The sequence below is a fragment of the Equus quagga genome, chromosome 2 (genome assembly GCF_021613505.1).
Source record: "Equus quagga isolate Etosha38 chromosome 2, UCLA_HA_Equagga_1.0, whole genome shotgun sequence".
Taxonomy (NCBI): domain Eukaryota; kingdom Metazoa; phylum Chordata; class Mammalia; order Perissodactyla; family Equidae; genus Equus; species Equus quagga.
The window spans coordinates 133,791,316-133,806,072 of record NC_060268.1 but is presented as its reverse complement, the minus strand read 5'-3'; the positions used below and the strand labels follow the sequence as shown (position 1 = coordinate 133,806,072).

The following is a 14,757-nucleotide window of genomic DNA, read 5'->3' as shown; positions in this document are numbered from 1 at the left end:
TTTGACTCTTGTTTCGGTGCCTACTCCCCAAATGCTCTTCCGCCATTTTTAGTGTCATGGTCTGGCGCCCTGAGAGGTGAACAGTATGTGAGATTAGAAACTTTCTATACTTCTTGGAACGTTAACAAGTGTGTGTACTTCATCTTCAAAGAAGAAAAATATACCTTCTATTGGCTGCATATTTTGTGAAAGATTGCTTCCCACACTTCACAGTGAAGTTATATTTTCAATTTCTGGCTGAGAAGGGAAATGTCTGGCCAAGCCTTAGAATTTATCAACCCTGGAATCAACTTGGTGGTGTAATGACTCCATTTGGGATCAGATCAGGTCTGAAGCCCCAGTGGAACCAATATGTCATTTCTTTTCCACTGCCACAGGAAAACCTAATAGTGTAAGAGTAGCAGTAGCATTTTTGCCCTGACATGCACACTGACTTTATTTCCCTCTGCCCCTAAAATATTCTGCTCCAAGGGCACCAGCAGATCTCTGGGCCTGGAATTTTTTACTGGTTTGATACCATAAACGTGTCTATGAAGTAACTAGGGTGAGTTTGAGGTTCGAATACAACCCTAAAGATTTCCCACTTCTTTACCCCACTCTCCGGGTTGAATCAGTTCCAGACATTATTATAATACCATTTTTCAGAGCTCTATAAATAGATGGATTCTCATTTCTCCTCTTAAGCACTGTTTGCTAAATGTTTTGGCCCAAAAGTTCAGTCATTCCATGCAAGCATTAATCAATACAGGAGACATTAGTGGTTACTTGCTCAGATGAGATTTGACATTATTTTTCCTCTGCCTGTGGGGAGGGGAGGAGAATGTTGCCTAATAAAGATGAAGGGTCTTTTCTTCTTTTGTATGAAATGCAAATGATGAGGACATGTGCGACAGACATTTCTCGAATGTGAGGCTGCTGCTTTTTGTTGAGAAAGAGAGGCAAGACCCTGGAGGATTTTAGAATTTGTAAATATAAAATTATCTGCCTTGGTGTTTAAAAAAATAATAAAAGGGAGAACGAGTTGGCAGGTTGCCAGATTACTTACATTACAGTAATAGATTTGCTGACCCCTGACTCCTGCTGTAGAGAAATGTATTGAATTTTTCATAATATCAGATGAGGCAGATCTAAAAGCCTAGTATTCTGAGCACCATTATTTAACTTGAGATTTAACAAAGCCGAAATCTTTTCAAACCAGCAATTTCTTGTATGATGATAATTTAGTGGCTCAGACGCTAATAAATCAAGGTTACAATGCCATTGATTTGTTAATTTTAACTTGGGTTGATTTTAAGTCGTCTTTATTTTAAAAAAAAAAGGAGGAGAAAAAAACCTTGCTGTTCACAGTGACTGAATTTAATAAGAATCTCCGTGATAGCAAAAGGCTCCCCTACTGTTTCTGCTTTGGGGTGGAAAATGTTATTCTTGTATTATTCCTAGGGAAAAATAAAATCTCATGCTGCTACAAATCTTATGCCTATGGAAAGATGTTATTTTTTAATACATGGTGGCTTACCTATTTCAGATCCATTAATGGCATCGTAAATAAGCATTTTGCTAATCTGAAATGTGAAATCTGGATAATAATAAAGGCCCATTTATCTGCCCAGCTTTCAATCCCCAGACTGGATGTAGACCAGGGGGAAATATCTCTCTGGATTTTCTAATGAATATATTGCTTCTCTTCCCCATTACTTCCACCCACCTAAAACCCAACCCACATTCTTGGAGTTGTAGCCCATTGAAAATATTTCTCCTGCGTAATGAGTTCTTGGGGGCGGGGGTGCATTTTTGCTTTTATCTGTACAGTTTAGAAACTGATTAGATCTTTGTTGTACTAAAAATATTTGAGGAATAATCATCTGCAAGGCGCAGGCATGTTGCATTATACTAAATTCTTTGTACAGTACAAACCTACTCAGCTTCCTGCATTAGGCAATGTTGACCTTAAGTTGGCTAATCTGTTTTTAATGGTGTCGCATGTACGTTAAACATTTAAATGTTCAGAAAACTGTAATAGCTTTCGTCCTGTTGTACTGTAAAAACTTCTAATAATCAGATGATAAGATCATATCCTGTGGGGTAATTGTGTTGTACCATGACAGGATAACTGAAAAAACATTCAGTGAAAATCGCACCAACGGAAATCACTACATGAACAGCGATTGTGTGCGTGCGAGACCGTGCCCTGTTCTTCAGGGCTTAGCTGGTCATATTTCTACTTGTTTCCTTTTAGCTGCTGCCTTTCTTGTTTTATTTTGGGAGCTTTTTTCCCTGAGCCGCTATAATTATCTTTCAGTGATTTAGAGGGAAAAAAAACACTCAATTGACCTTTAGACGCACACACTCACACACACTCACATACGTCCTTCTGGAAGCCTTAAACAAGCAGGGCTTGTGTTTGGATTCAGTTTTACCTTAGTCATGCCTCTTTCCAGATACAAGAAACATTTAATTCCAGATTTCCTGCTTCTGGCTTTAGGCCTTTGACCAGCAAAGTGAAATGTATTTTTTACTGCTGTCGACCAGCCAGCTGCTAAGTTGAGTGAAGGGAAGAAAAAAAATGAAAGCAAAGGGAAAAAAAAGAAAGAAAGTAGAAATATTGCCCTGCCTCTTGAACTTGCAAAATTGTATAAGGAAATTAAAGTCTCCTTAGCACATATCTAGAAAGCTGTGTTGGCCCAGGACTATCAGAATCTGAGGGGTTCTGAGGGGTTCTGAGGGGTCCCACCTTGGGTGTCTTTCCCACCCAGTTCTCTGCTTCCTCTCACACAGCTCCCCACACTCAGAGGTAAAGCTTCTCAGTGAAGAGGGTCCCTCATGGTGTCACCATCTTAATTAGAGAATGGAGTTCGAGGGAGAGTGGTACCAACAAATGGTAACCGTCGGAATACCCAGACTTCAATGCTCCTTTGGTTCCCATGGCAACCAAACAAAAGTAAAACAAATCTATCTGTCCCAACAATGAAAATATGGTTTCATTAAAGTCAAATTAAAATATTTTTGCCAATTTAAAGTATTCAGTGCATTTCGCTCTCAAACAAAAATCCCCAACCTGCCCATGTTGAAGAGGATAAAGTCCCTGGCAGATGAAAGGAATTGGGGGGAATGTTGGGGACTTTACAGATGAGACGGAATAAATTCAAGTATGAACAAGATTGCTTTTTTCTCTCCTCTTCTGCTTAGTTATGCTTTTTATTATGTAAACATTAACTGTAATATTACAGTGGGAAGCAGGTATTTGGCAGCCATATATTATTTTAGTAAGTCTGCATAGAGAGAACAGTTTCCAGTTTTAGCAGCTGTAACATGTTTAAACTCAGTTTGTAATGGGATCTGAAGATAACTATTTCCCATGGGCTGTGTTGATCTTCATGGCTGGCCTGCTGCCAGATGTAGGGCTCAAAACTATTATTCACGCCTCCTTGCACATACCTTGTCCAAGCATGCTCAGTAAATGAATTTTGTTTCTAATATGCTATAAATTGGGATTTGATTCTCCCATAATTTACTTGGTATTTTATTAAAGAGTGAAATATTATGATCACAAATGTCCCCACGTCTGTACTCGCAAACCTGAACAGTTGTGTATGTTTAAGTAGCTGAGAGCCAAATTGCATAGCTAGAAACCAATTTTAGGAGAGCGAACAAATATCCAAACCAAAGAAGTTTTTGCCTGGGAGTCTTAGTTTAAAAATAATTAGGGTTCCCAATATTTGAACAGATTTATGTTGTTTATAAGCCAAGTACATTTTCTTCATTGACTCAACTTGTCTTATTTAAAACAAATTATGTTTGCTGTATTAAAGTTCATATTTTTAGGGCTGAGTCTTGTATTAATCCCACAGTGAGTCATTAATCATACCAAATGCATTATAAAAACTTTAATCACTGAAGTTGAAACTGAGATTGTAATGCAATCCATCCCTTTTAATTACATCAGCTATTTTTCCCTTTCAGATCAAGTGCTATGTCGCAAAGGGAAAACAGATTAAAACTAGAGCTGTTTGATGTTTCTCTTTTTAGAACAATTTTATGTACTTTGTTTAAAAAGTTATATAATTAAAATGCTTGAATTTTTCAGCCCTCTGATTTTTGTGGCTTGAGTGGTCTATCTGCTTTCCTTCTCACTGGGGGCCTCTTTTACTTGGCACCCCAAAACAGAGCCCCTCATAGTGGCGTCACCCACCCCCCTCAGAGTTCTGGATGAGACAGCTGTCTCTTGGCCATGCTGGGCTTGCCTCCCATTAACCTCTTTATCTTAAGTGTCTAGTCTGTATTTTGACATGAATGGAAATATAAACTTCAGAGACAGGCAGAACTAGGTTCAAATTCTACCTCTAACAAATGGTGTGACTCTTACACAAATTATGTAAACTTTTTGGGCCTCAGTGCCTTCATCTGTTAAAAAGTGAATAATAATAACGACAACAATAATAGTAATACTCCATAGTGATGTTGTGCAGATTACATGAAATAATCTATATAATGTACCTAGGGCATTACCTGGCACATACTAGTACCTACTAGAGTATAAACCTCTTGAGGTCAGGAGCTTTGAATGTTTTGTTCACTGCTGTATCTCAGTGCCGAGAACACTGCCTGGCACGTAGTAGGTGGTCAATAAATAATTGTTGGCAGAATGATAAATGATTGGCAGCTGTCATTATTGTTGTGGTGTTGTTGGCACTTAGCCGGGTTCCACGGGCAGTGATAATGATATAACTTTAGTTGCTTCCATTGGTATGCTTGGTATATAGATTCACAAAATCAGAAAGGGGTCTTGCAAAGAAGTATGTAAGTTACCAGGTACTGGTTTTGACCAGAGAAGTAGATCGCTACTTTGTGAAATACGTTTCTAGAAATGCTTTGGTGTCATTGGAGATGAAGTCATTCCTTAAATTGATTGTGTTAAGAAAAGAAGTAAAGCCCCATAGCATCAGTGCGACTGGAATTACCTCCCCTGATTGATCCTCTCTTCTAATGTCCTTTCAGATTAATCCTACCCTATGAAAGGTTTATTAAAGGAGAGGAAGATAAACCCCTGCCTCCAATCAAACCTCGGAAACAGGAGAACAGTTCGCAGGAAAATGAGAATAAAACAAAAGTATCAGGAACCAAACGCATCAAACATGAAATCCCTAAGAGCAAGAAAGAAAAAGAGAATGCCCCTAAGCCCCAGGATGCATCAGAGGTGAGTTGCTCTCCTCCGCAGAAATTCCTCTGTGAGACATGGCTGCCTCCGGGTCTTCCGGAGCCCTGCATCCATAGCCGTGTCCCTGTGCAACTGCAACGCTCGACTAAGAAATCAAATCATCTAAACTTCACAGTTCCCCAAATAGTGGACCTTTTGGTTAGCTCAGGAGCTGAAAGGCAATGCTGGTATTGAGTGGGATAGGCCAAGAATAGGATCTAGAAAGATGTGAGCATCCTGCAGAAAACTGATAGCAAATGTCGACTTTGAGATAGAAGGAGCCAGAACTTCAGCCATGGGACTCCGGTACCAAAGATGTGGCTTCTGTCTGGATCTATCTGAGGAGCCAGTGTGACTTTGAAACACACTTTGTGGGATCCAGCAAGGAGAGATGCTGAAATGGACGTGCTGTGTCTCTGCAGGACTGTCCTGAGAACTTGAGAGATTCTGTTTGCCTCCTGTAATTAACCTCTGTGCAACAGCCTTGGGTTGAGACCAATTTAGAAACATCTTAAGTACATATTATTTATAGGAGAATTTTGAAACGGTTCCCCTGAAACCATTATTATCTCTCATGGTAACAGGTAGTTTCTGAACCTTTTAAAACAAGCCCCAGCTACCCACAGCCCCCACCAGCTCTTAGGGAGAAGCCATTACTGTCAGCCTACAGTCAGCCATGGAGACTGATCTGGGCTCTGTTTCAACATGAATCATAAAAACCTTGCTGCCCATAAAAAAACTTAGCAGCCACATTTGGAGACAGCATGTTCTAGGATTCAACCCCAGAGGGAATTTTGGTGCTGATATTAAACACCCCCTAAAAATCAGGTTTGTAATGAACACATAAGAGACTCCGTAATTAAACACTGGCTTAAAACACACACACAACACACACCAACCTCCTAACTAGAAATTAACTTACCCAACTGACTCCTGTGTAAGAAGATAGTATTAATACCAAGAAGAGAGGTGGGGTTTTTTTGTTTTTATTTTTGTTTCATAATTATCTTAATCTCTAGTAATTAAAAAGGGGGAGAAAAGATGTTGCAGAGATTTCTAAACATCTGCAAGCTTGCAACATAAATGGCCGAAAGCAAGGAAATTCCAAGTTAAGGCTTACATTCCATTCTTCCTTTATCCTGTTGGCCTGGTGATTTATTATGGTGTTTTGGATCAGCGAGTTCTATTAGATACCATATGTACAGCATTGCCAAAGCACCAGGGGACAAACTGAGGACCAAGAGGCCGGCTGACCTTTGAATGGCTCCACTTTGGTGATGAAGTTTGAAACAGTTGGTTTGTGAGTTGGGAGAGGAAGCCTCAGCTCGTGCGCTGAGCCCATCAGCTTGGGAGGTGACCATTGCCGAGAGTACTGGCCTGACTCCCTGCCATCTTTAGGTCCCTTGTTTCCTAAAGACCCCATGCTTCCCTGCAGGGAGCTGTGTCTTGAGTGTCAAAGGTTTTTATCATCATCAGGTTATCCAAATTACCTGGAATCTCATACCCTCTCCTAGGTTGACCTTATGGTAAGAATTGCTCCCTACCTCCAACATAGACTCAGGTTATTGACCAAGTATCATTCTTCTCAATGACTGTGTGTTGGGGTTCAGATTTTATTGTTGTCATTGTTATTTTTATTGTTTTTAATGTTCGATGTTTTCAATATGAAGCAGTGAATTCAGTGATGATATAGGAAGGCTTATAAAGCCCTTCTGCTCAAACCCACTGTCTTAGGTAATTGGATTGCAAGTTGCTTGGTGGGCAGATAGCGTTTAACATACTAAGGCAGCTCATAAAATGACTTCCTAGAAGAGAGGCCCTTTACTTTTTTCTGCCTAGCTTTCAAAGACCTCCTAAACCTGTTTTAGAGCCAAAAGCATAGAATTCCGTGTAACTGAAGGCCTAGGTCATAGCAACTTCAGTAGGACTAAGCATAGCCCCACTTCAAACCGCAGCCCCAACAGAAACTAGCATTTAAATGCAATTTGCCTTTTTTCCTTGCTGTACTCATTTTTCTGTATTTTTATGTAATGCATAAACTCAAGAGACCAATGATGATTGTTAATGTAGAACAAGTAATGATATTTGCACTGGAAAAGGCAGCTATTAGTACAAAAAAAAAGATGATAAGCAAAGGCTCTTAGATATAACAGATCTCTAAAAAGCAGGGTAGCTTTAATTGGATTTAGGCGAAATTATCTACGAAATGGGTGCGATTCCTTAAAATTTTTGTTTCTATGCATCCCTATACCAGCATCCTCAGTCTTACCCAAAGATGCTAATGTGGCCGACTCTTCTTTTCTTAACAAAGAAGAACTTCAAGGGATGAGATGGAGGGGGAAACAAAGATGACCAGCTCAATACAACTGTTTTGTGATTGTTCTCCACTAAGACATGTCAGGGCAGAATGACATGAGTTTTGAAAGGGCTTGTCAGTCAGCTGGGTCACAGATGGAAAGTTAAAATGGCCTTCTAAGGTCAAAGTTTGCACAGCTACATAATGCAATGAATGGGTCGAATTGTGCCCACCACTTCTGTCAGTAGCGACACATAAAGAGCATCCATCTCATTGACTACAATTTATTTCAATGAACAGAAAAGCTGTATTTGTGGTGGCGCTAACTGCCTGAATTTCGACAACTTCATTTTTAGCTTTAATAGAAATGTACTTGGCTGCAGCCTAGAAGGACTTAAAGTCCTTCTGTCCCTCAGGTAGACAGGCTGACGTGGCATCTGCATAATTTTTCAATATTTTTGCCTTACCTGCATGTCATATGGCACCGAGTAGAAATTATTAACACTTAAGCATCGCAAATTTTCATGCATCACGTTGAACACATTAAGACAGGATTTGCTGTCTCAAAGAATGGCGAGGAGTTGCGCTAAGTTTGTTGTTGACATGGGTTTGGTTGGATTTTTGAAAGAGAGATGCTTAAAAAAATCTCTCTCCCAAGTGTCATAAAGCACAACATGTAATTTAAAACCCATTTGGATAATTGACTGATTTGACAAGAAGACAACCTCAGAATTAAAATATGTATTAGAATCAGGGAGCGGTACGATTGTACGCTCTCAGTACATAATGCTTTGCTATCTTGATAGGTGTCTCATACGGGACCAGAGTGAATATGCATATTTCCCCTAATGTTTCTGTAATTTAGATTTCTTTGTTTAGAGCTGTGATGAGGAGTAATAAAGCTTTACAAAAACTCCGTGAGCTGATTGACAAGCCTGTTTTCAAGAAAAACTGCTGTGTGTAATATTTTATTTCATAGAAAAATGTGTCAATGCATTTGGCTTCCTTCTGACTGTCTTCTGAAATCTTTTTTCAGGTTTCATCAGAGCAGGAGAAGGAACAAGAGACTTTAAACCAGAAAAGCATCACTGAGCCTCTTCCAGTAGCAGACATGAAGAAAAAAATGGAAGGGTACCAGGATTTTGCAGCCAGGCCCCTGGTGTCTAGAGCAGACCCAGAAAAGGACAACGAAACAGATCAAGGTGCCAACAGTGAGAAGGTGGCAGAGGAGGCGGGAGAGAAGGGGCCTGCTCCTCCGCTCTCAGGTGCCCCTCCGGCCCCTGAAAGGGATCCAGCCCCCATCCCCGGGGCCGGCAAACAGTCACTCACCTCTCCCAGCACTCTCATGGACTCAAAACAAGAATCTAAGCCCTGCTGTTTTACAGAGAGCCCTGAAGATGAACTCCAAGAAGCATCCTTCCCTGGCTTCCCCACCACACAGCCACCGCTGGCAAACCAGAGTGAGATGGAGGATGACAAACTGCCCGCCATGGCGGATTACATCGCCAACTGCACCGTGAAGGTGGACCAGCTGGGCAGTGACGACATCCACAATGCACTAAAGCAGACCCCAAAGGTCCTGGTGGTCCAGTCATTTGACATGTTCAAAGACAAAGACCTGACTGGGCCCATGAATGAGAACCATGGACTTAACTACACCCCTCTGCTCTACTCAAGGGGCAACCCAGGCATCATGTCCCCACTGGCCAAGAAAAAACTTCTGTCGCAAGTGAGTGGGGCCAGCCTCTCCAGCAGCTACCCCTATGGCTCCCCACCTCCGTTGATCAGCAAAAAGAAACTGATTGCAAGGGATGACCTGTGTTCGGGTTTGTCCCAGGCCCACCATGGCCAAAGCACTGACCACATGGCGGTCAGCCGGCCGTCAGTGATTCAGCACGTCCAGAGTTTCCGAAGCAAGCCCTCTGAGGAGAGAAAGAGCATCAATGACATTTTTAAGCATGACAAACTGAGTCGATCGGATCCCCACCGCTGCAGCTTCTCCAAGCATCACCTTAGCCCCCTTGCTGACTCCTACGTCCTGAAGCAAGAAATTCAGGAGGGCAAGGAAAAACTATTAGAGAAAAGGGCGCTCCCCCACTCCCACATGCCCAGCTTCCTGGCCGATTTCTACTCGTCCCCTCATCTCCACAGCCTCTATAGACACACTGAACACCATCTTCATAATGAACAGACGTCCAAGTACCCTTGCAGGGACATGTACAGGGAATCGGAAAACAGTTCTTTTCCGTCCCACAAACACCAGGAGAAGGTCCATGTAAATTATCTGGCGTCTCTACACCTTCCAGACAAAAAGTCGGCTGCAGCGGAAGCCCCCACAGATGATCAGCCAACGGATCTGAGCCTTCCCAAGAACCCGCACAAACCCACCGGCAAGGTCCTGGGCCTGGCCCACTCGGCTCCAGGACCCCAGGAGAGCAAAGGCATCTCCCAGTTCCAGGTCATAAGCAGCCAGAGTCGAGACTGTCACCCCAAAGCCTGTCGGGTGTCGCCCATGACCATGTCGGCCCCTAAAAAATACCCTGAGTCACTTTCGAGATCGGGAAAACCTCACCATGTGAGACTGGAGAATTTCAGGAAGATGGAAGGCATGGTCCACCCTATCCTGCACCGGAAAATGAGCCCTCAGAACATTGGTGCAGCGCGTCCAATAAAGCGCAGCCTGGAGGATTTGGACCTTGTGATTGCCGGGAAAAAGGCCCGGGCAGTGTCTCCCCTAGACGCATCCAAGGACGTCTCCGGGAAGGAGAAGGCCTCTGAGCAAGAGAGTGAAGGCAGCAAGGCAGCGCACGGTGGGCATTCTGGGGGCGCATCGGAAGGCCACAAGCTTCCCCTGTCCTCCCCTATCTTCCCAGGTTTGTATTCTGGGAGCCTGTGTAACTCGGGCCTCAACTCCCGGCTCCCCGCTGGGTATTCTCATTCTCTGCAGTACTTGAAAAACCAGACTGTGCTCTCTCCACTCATGCAGCCTCTGGCTTTCCACTCGCTTGTGATGCAAAGAGGAATTTTTACATCGCCGACAAATTCTCAGCAGCTATACAGACACTTGGCTGCGGCCACACCTGTAGGAAGTTCATATGGGGACCTTTTGCACAACAGCATTTACCCTTTAGCTGCTATAAATCCTCAAGCTGCCTTTCCATCTTCCCAGCTGTCGTCTGTACACCCCAGTACAAAACTGTAAGCCCAGCTCTGCCCAGCATCCTAAATGGCATGGCTGACAGAGCTGCACTCCTTACCCTGGGGGGCGATGGCTTGTAGAGTTAGAAGTCGGTATTTCTCCTAATCTAGGGGTGAGATCAGTCCCTGCCAAAGGGGCCGAGAGGGGAGGTGAACATACCTGATTTTTCTGGGACAACTCCAGCCTTGGCTGGTCGGTCTTGAGCCCCTTTTCCAACCCAGATGCCCTGGAAGCCCAGATCGTTCACTTTGCACGGGGGTCTTGTGAAGGGATTGTGTGTATCCAGGAAGAACTTAGAGGACCCCACCTGAGTTCTGATGGTCAGGAAACAACCTGGGCAAAAAAGGCGCAGGCATTTCAAAGAAGGGGCAAGGAAGACTGGCAGACATATGCCAAGGGATGCCCCTCTTTTCATAAAACTCCAAGGTTCAATCAATGCAATGTATAGTGAAACTTCAGCAGATCTTTCATTTTGACACTATTAAACAATCCAGAGAAGTAAACACTGTTAAACTGACTGTATATATTTGCTTCGTAAAACTACCCGTATCACTGTTTGCTCACCTAATTTATATACAGGTAGTTCCATTTTCTCCTGGTTCCTTCTTGTCCTTTTTTTTTTTTTTTAATTAAACAGTATCGCTTTTGTTTGCAGGTCTTTTGTTTTTGTTTTGTTTTATTTTGTTTTGTTTTGTTTCAAAGGCTGACTGACTGTCCGAGTTGTTGACGTGTGTTTGTAATTTTTCCACATCTTATCATTTTGAGCAGCTTTGGGTGGTCAAGTTATTGTTTACAAATTGAAGCAACTGATTCTAGTGGAACAAATGAAAAAGAAACAGTTGAGCACACAATGGTGCAGAGAACGTTCCTTTGCAGATCCGCAACTTAAGGATTTTGTTCCTCATAAATGGCATAGTTGAAAGAGCTTATACACTGCTTACCCGACCAAAGGCTTTGCTTTGAAGTATTGGGTTACGTGAAAATATCAAGCATTGTACTTACCTTATCTAGGCTGTGAAACTGTCCTACATACCAGAGGAATCGTAAAAACAAAAACCTCACTGGCAGCACGCTGCTGAATAACAACAGAGTCTAGAGGACATATTTGTGGGCTGCACAGATATTTTAGGAATTTCAGAAATTAGAACAGGAGCCAAAATGATTTACATTGGTGTTGGCACTGATCCCTTTAAACACTCTGGGAAAGGGGGCTGGGAAGAGGATGGCACTCGACTATCCAGAAGCAGATGAGCAGCAGGTGGCCCCCGCGCCAGACACCTTCCCTGGGCCGTGGTCTCTTGGGTAATAGGTAGTCACATGGCCTTCATCAAGTTGGTTTCTTGTTGTTCCCAAGAAGAACCTCCCAGGCCACATCTTTGGGGAAAATTGGCACACTGGATTACCCGTTTCAAGAGAAAGTCATCCTCTTTGGGTTTCCGGGGCTTGAGTTTCGCGTGCGCGCGCGCACACACACGGTGGCTTCTGTCATGTTTTTAACCACCTGGCAATACAGCCTGCTTTATGAGTTCTTTTATTGTTGGAAAGAAATGGTCAAGCTGTTCAAGCAGTCAAAAGATGTGGAGAATGTCTATTGTCATTCTTGCCACTTTATTTCATTTGCTGCCAAGATGTAACATCAAGGTGGATGCATTTTCTAAGTGTGTTAAAAGTCGATCGATACAGAGAGTGGATTTTCTTTCCAAGCCCCGTCCCTGCTGCTAAGACTGCTTTGATGAACTCCCCCACCAGCCCTCCCCTCCCCCAACACTACCAGTAGACATTAGAACCATAGTTAACCAAGTCTTTTACCTCTGAGATATTTAATTCTATGAAAATTGATGACAATTTTCAACTTCTAAATAGCTAACTCGACTGCAAAATAATCAAAACTGGTAAACAATAAAACTGCGGCTCTTAAACAAAGCCATGCATGCCGTGCATTTGTATTGAAATGTCTCCATGATACGAAGCCAAATATTCAATGTAACATACTTAATATCCAAAGGTGGAAACAAAAGAATGTAGAGATCTAGTGTTAAGAGTTCCATTTGCTTCAATTAATTATTTACCTTCCTGTGGAATAATATATATATATATATATTTAATAGAACCATAGATAGACTAGTAGAATTTAGATTATAAATGTGTGAATGCAGATTATCCTGCTATTGCACAAGATAGAAGGGGAAAAAAAAAAACTCAATTCCAGCTGGCAGAATGCTAGCCAGGACACATATAAGAATGTTGCACTAGATTGAATGGTCCCGGAATCAGAGGCCATGGAAGAACAAGGAGACTCCAGTGGTTCTGCAGCAGACATGGGCTAGATCGTACGTGGTTACTGTGAGTTGGTTTCTCAAAGAAAACGGGGGCTGTCAGTCCCTGGTGGAGCTCACCTAGCCATTTGGAATATAGGCCATTTGTTTTCCCCACTGCAGTGATTTCAGTCTGGTTTCATCATGTTGGAATTCGATCACACCATTTTCAAACAATGTTAACATAGTCCAGCTTTTGTTTTTCTCATCTCTTCCGAGAGGAGACTCACTGTTTCTGTCTGAGGAAGCTCATACCCTCGGCAAAACATGAGGACAAATAAAGAGAAACGGGGGTATACATTCCCAGCAGAAGCAGTGTGTTATTTGTTTTAAAACTCTGAGCAGAGATCTTGGAAATCTTTCAAAAAGACCATTGAATTCTTCATTGGCTGAGAACTACGTTTTAAAAAGTCTTAAATAGGGCTTTGTTTGCATTGTTCGAGTTCAAGGGGCCTTATTATTGAATGGAATTGCACAAGCCTTTCTTTGTGCAAGCAAACCATTGTTATTGGTAGTTCTGTAAAGGAAACTGTGGAATCTAATTGGCAATGGAGTCATAAATCTATTTACTGAGTGTGGCTTCCAAGAAATGTTGCAATTCAAAATGCACTAAGTCCGTGATTTACTGGAGATTTGGAGATTCTAAATAATATTTTTTAAAAAGCCTTTCCATGCAACTTCTGGTCTAACTTTTGGCAACTCAACATAAAAAAAAAAGAAAAACAGCCCAACTGAGTTTCAGAATTAAGTATTCTCCTAGTAAGTGATTCTAACTTGTAATATTTGCCGCAGGACTGACTTATTTATTTACTAGCTAGAAGCTCTTAAGTTCACTTGTTTATCAGGGCATATACAGAAGGGTTTGTTAAAACTCAATGTTGACTTTACAACTTTCTGACCTGGTGCATGAATTCTCAAGTACTGTATTTCACTGTGTTGGTGTGTCTGATGGAAATTTCGAGGTGATCCCACAAAAATATTTTATGTAGTGTGCCTTCAAAGAGAACCATTTCTTTCTCTTCACTTGTTGTCCCACAAAGTCACATCTGGTGGTGGTCAGCCAAGTCCCATCTGGTCCAGTTTTACTCTTGTCCCAGTTTTAAAAAGAAATGGGAACAAGTTTGCCCTGGTGAGACCCACACCATTGCAATGATTATCTTGAGCACTTAAATTCCAGTGTTGGCTGTTGATGTATTTGATATTCTGCTTGTCTCCCCATGGTTGAAATATGTCTCAAGAATAGCAGCATAATCTCTTGGCTGTTTATACTTTTTTAAACTTTCCTGTGTTGTAAATATTGTATACTTTTGGTGATTCCAGCTATGTAACCTCTATGCTCTGTAAGGTGATTATTTGTATATAGCAACATGGCCCAGTGATATTATACAGTTTCCCAATGGAGAGGTTATTGAGTAACCTTTGCATTAGTTTAAACACTACCAGAAGAATGCTGAGCCAAGTATAAACACTCAATTTTGTATGTTTTCCAAATTGTACTTATTACTGCTTTTGATACTGTATTACGTGCCAATAGTTTCCCAATCACATAGCAGGCAAGAGATATTTTGTACTTTTTGATCCACTGTAATATTTAATAAAAAATGTTACTATCTGTTTCCTTTTGGGTGTGAGTAATCTGTCACTTCTTCCTGAGGAGCCCTGTGGCCTCACCAGCGTACTTTCCACCCTACTGTCTTCAAATTGGATAAGAACAATAATGATGATAATGATGATGATGATGATGTCTGTAGTT

General features: G+C 41.9%; 1 protein-coding gene across 3 annotated transcripts in view; it reads left to right on the top strand.

Annotated features, from left to right (window-relative positions):
- ARID5B (AT-rich interaction domain 5B) overlaps positions 1–14,628 on the top strand; it is a 175,025-nt gene extending 160,397 nt beyond the window's left edge. For all 3 annotated transcript variants that reach the window (XM_046651239.1, XM_046651242.1, XM_046651244.1), the window contains 2 exons: positions 4,996–5,194; positions 8,527–14,628. In XM_046651239.1, coding sequence (XP_046507195.1) covers positions 4,996–5,194; positions 8,527–10,692 — 2,365 coding nt within the window. In that variant the 3' untranslated portion in view covers positions 10,693–14,628. The remainder of the gene's footprint in view (positions 1–4,995; positions 5,195–8,526) is intronic.
- The last annotated feature ends 129 nt before the right edge of the window (positions 14,629–14,757 follow it).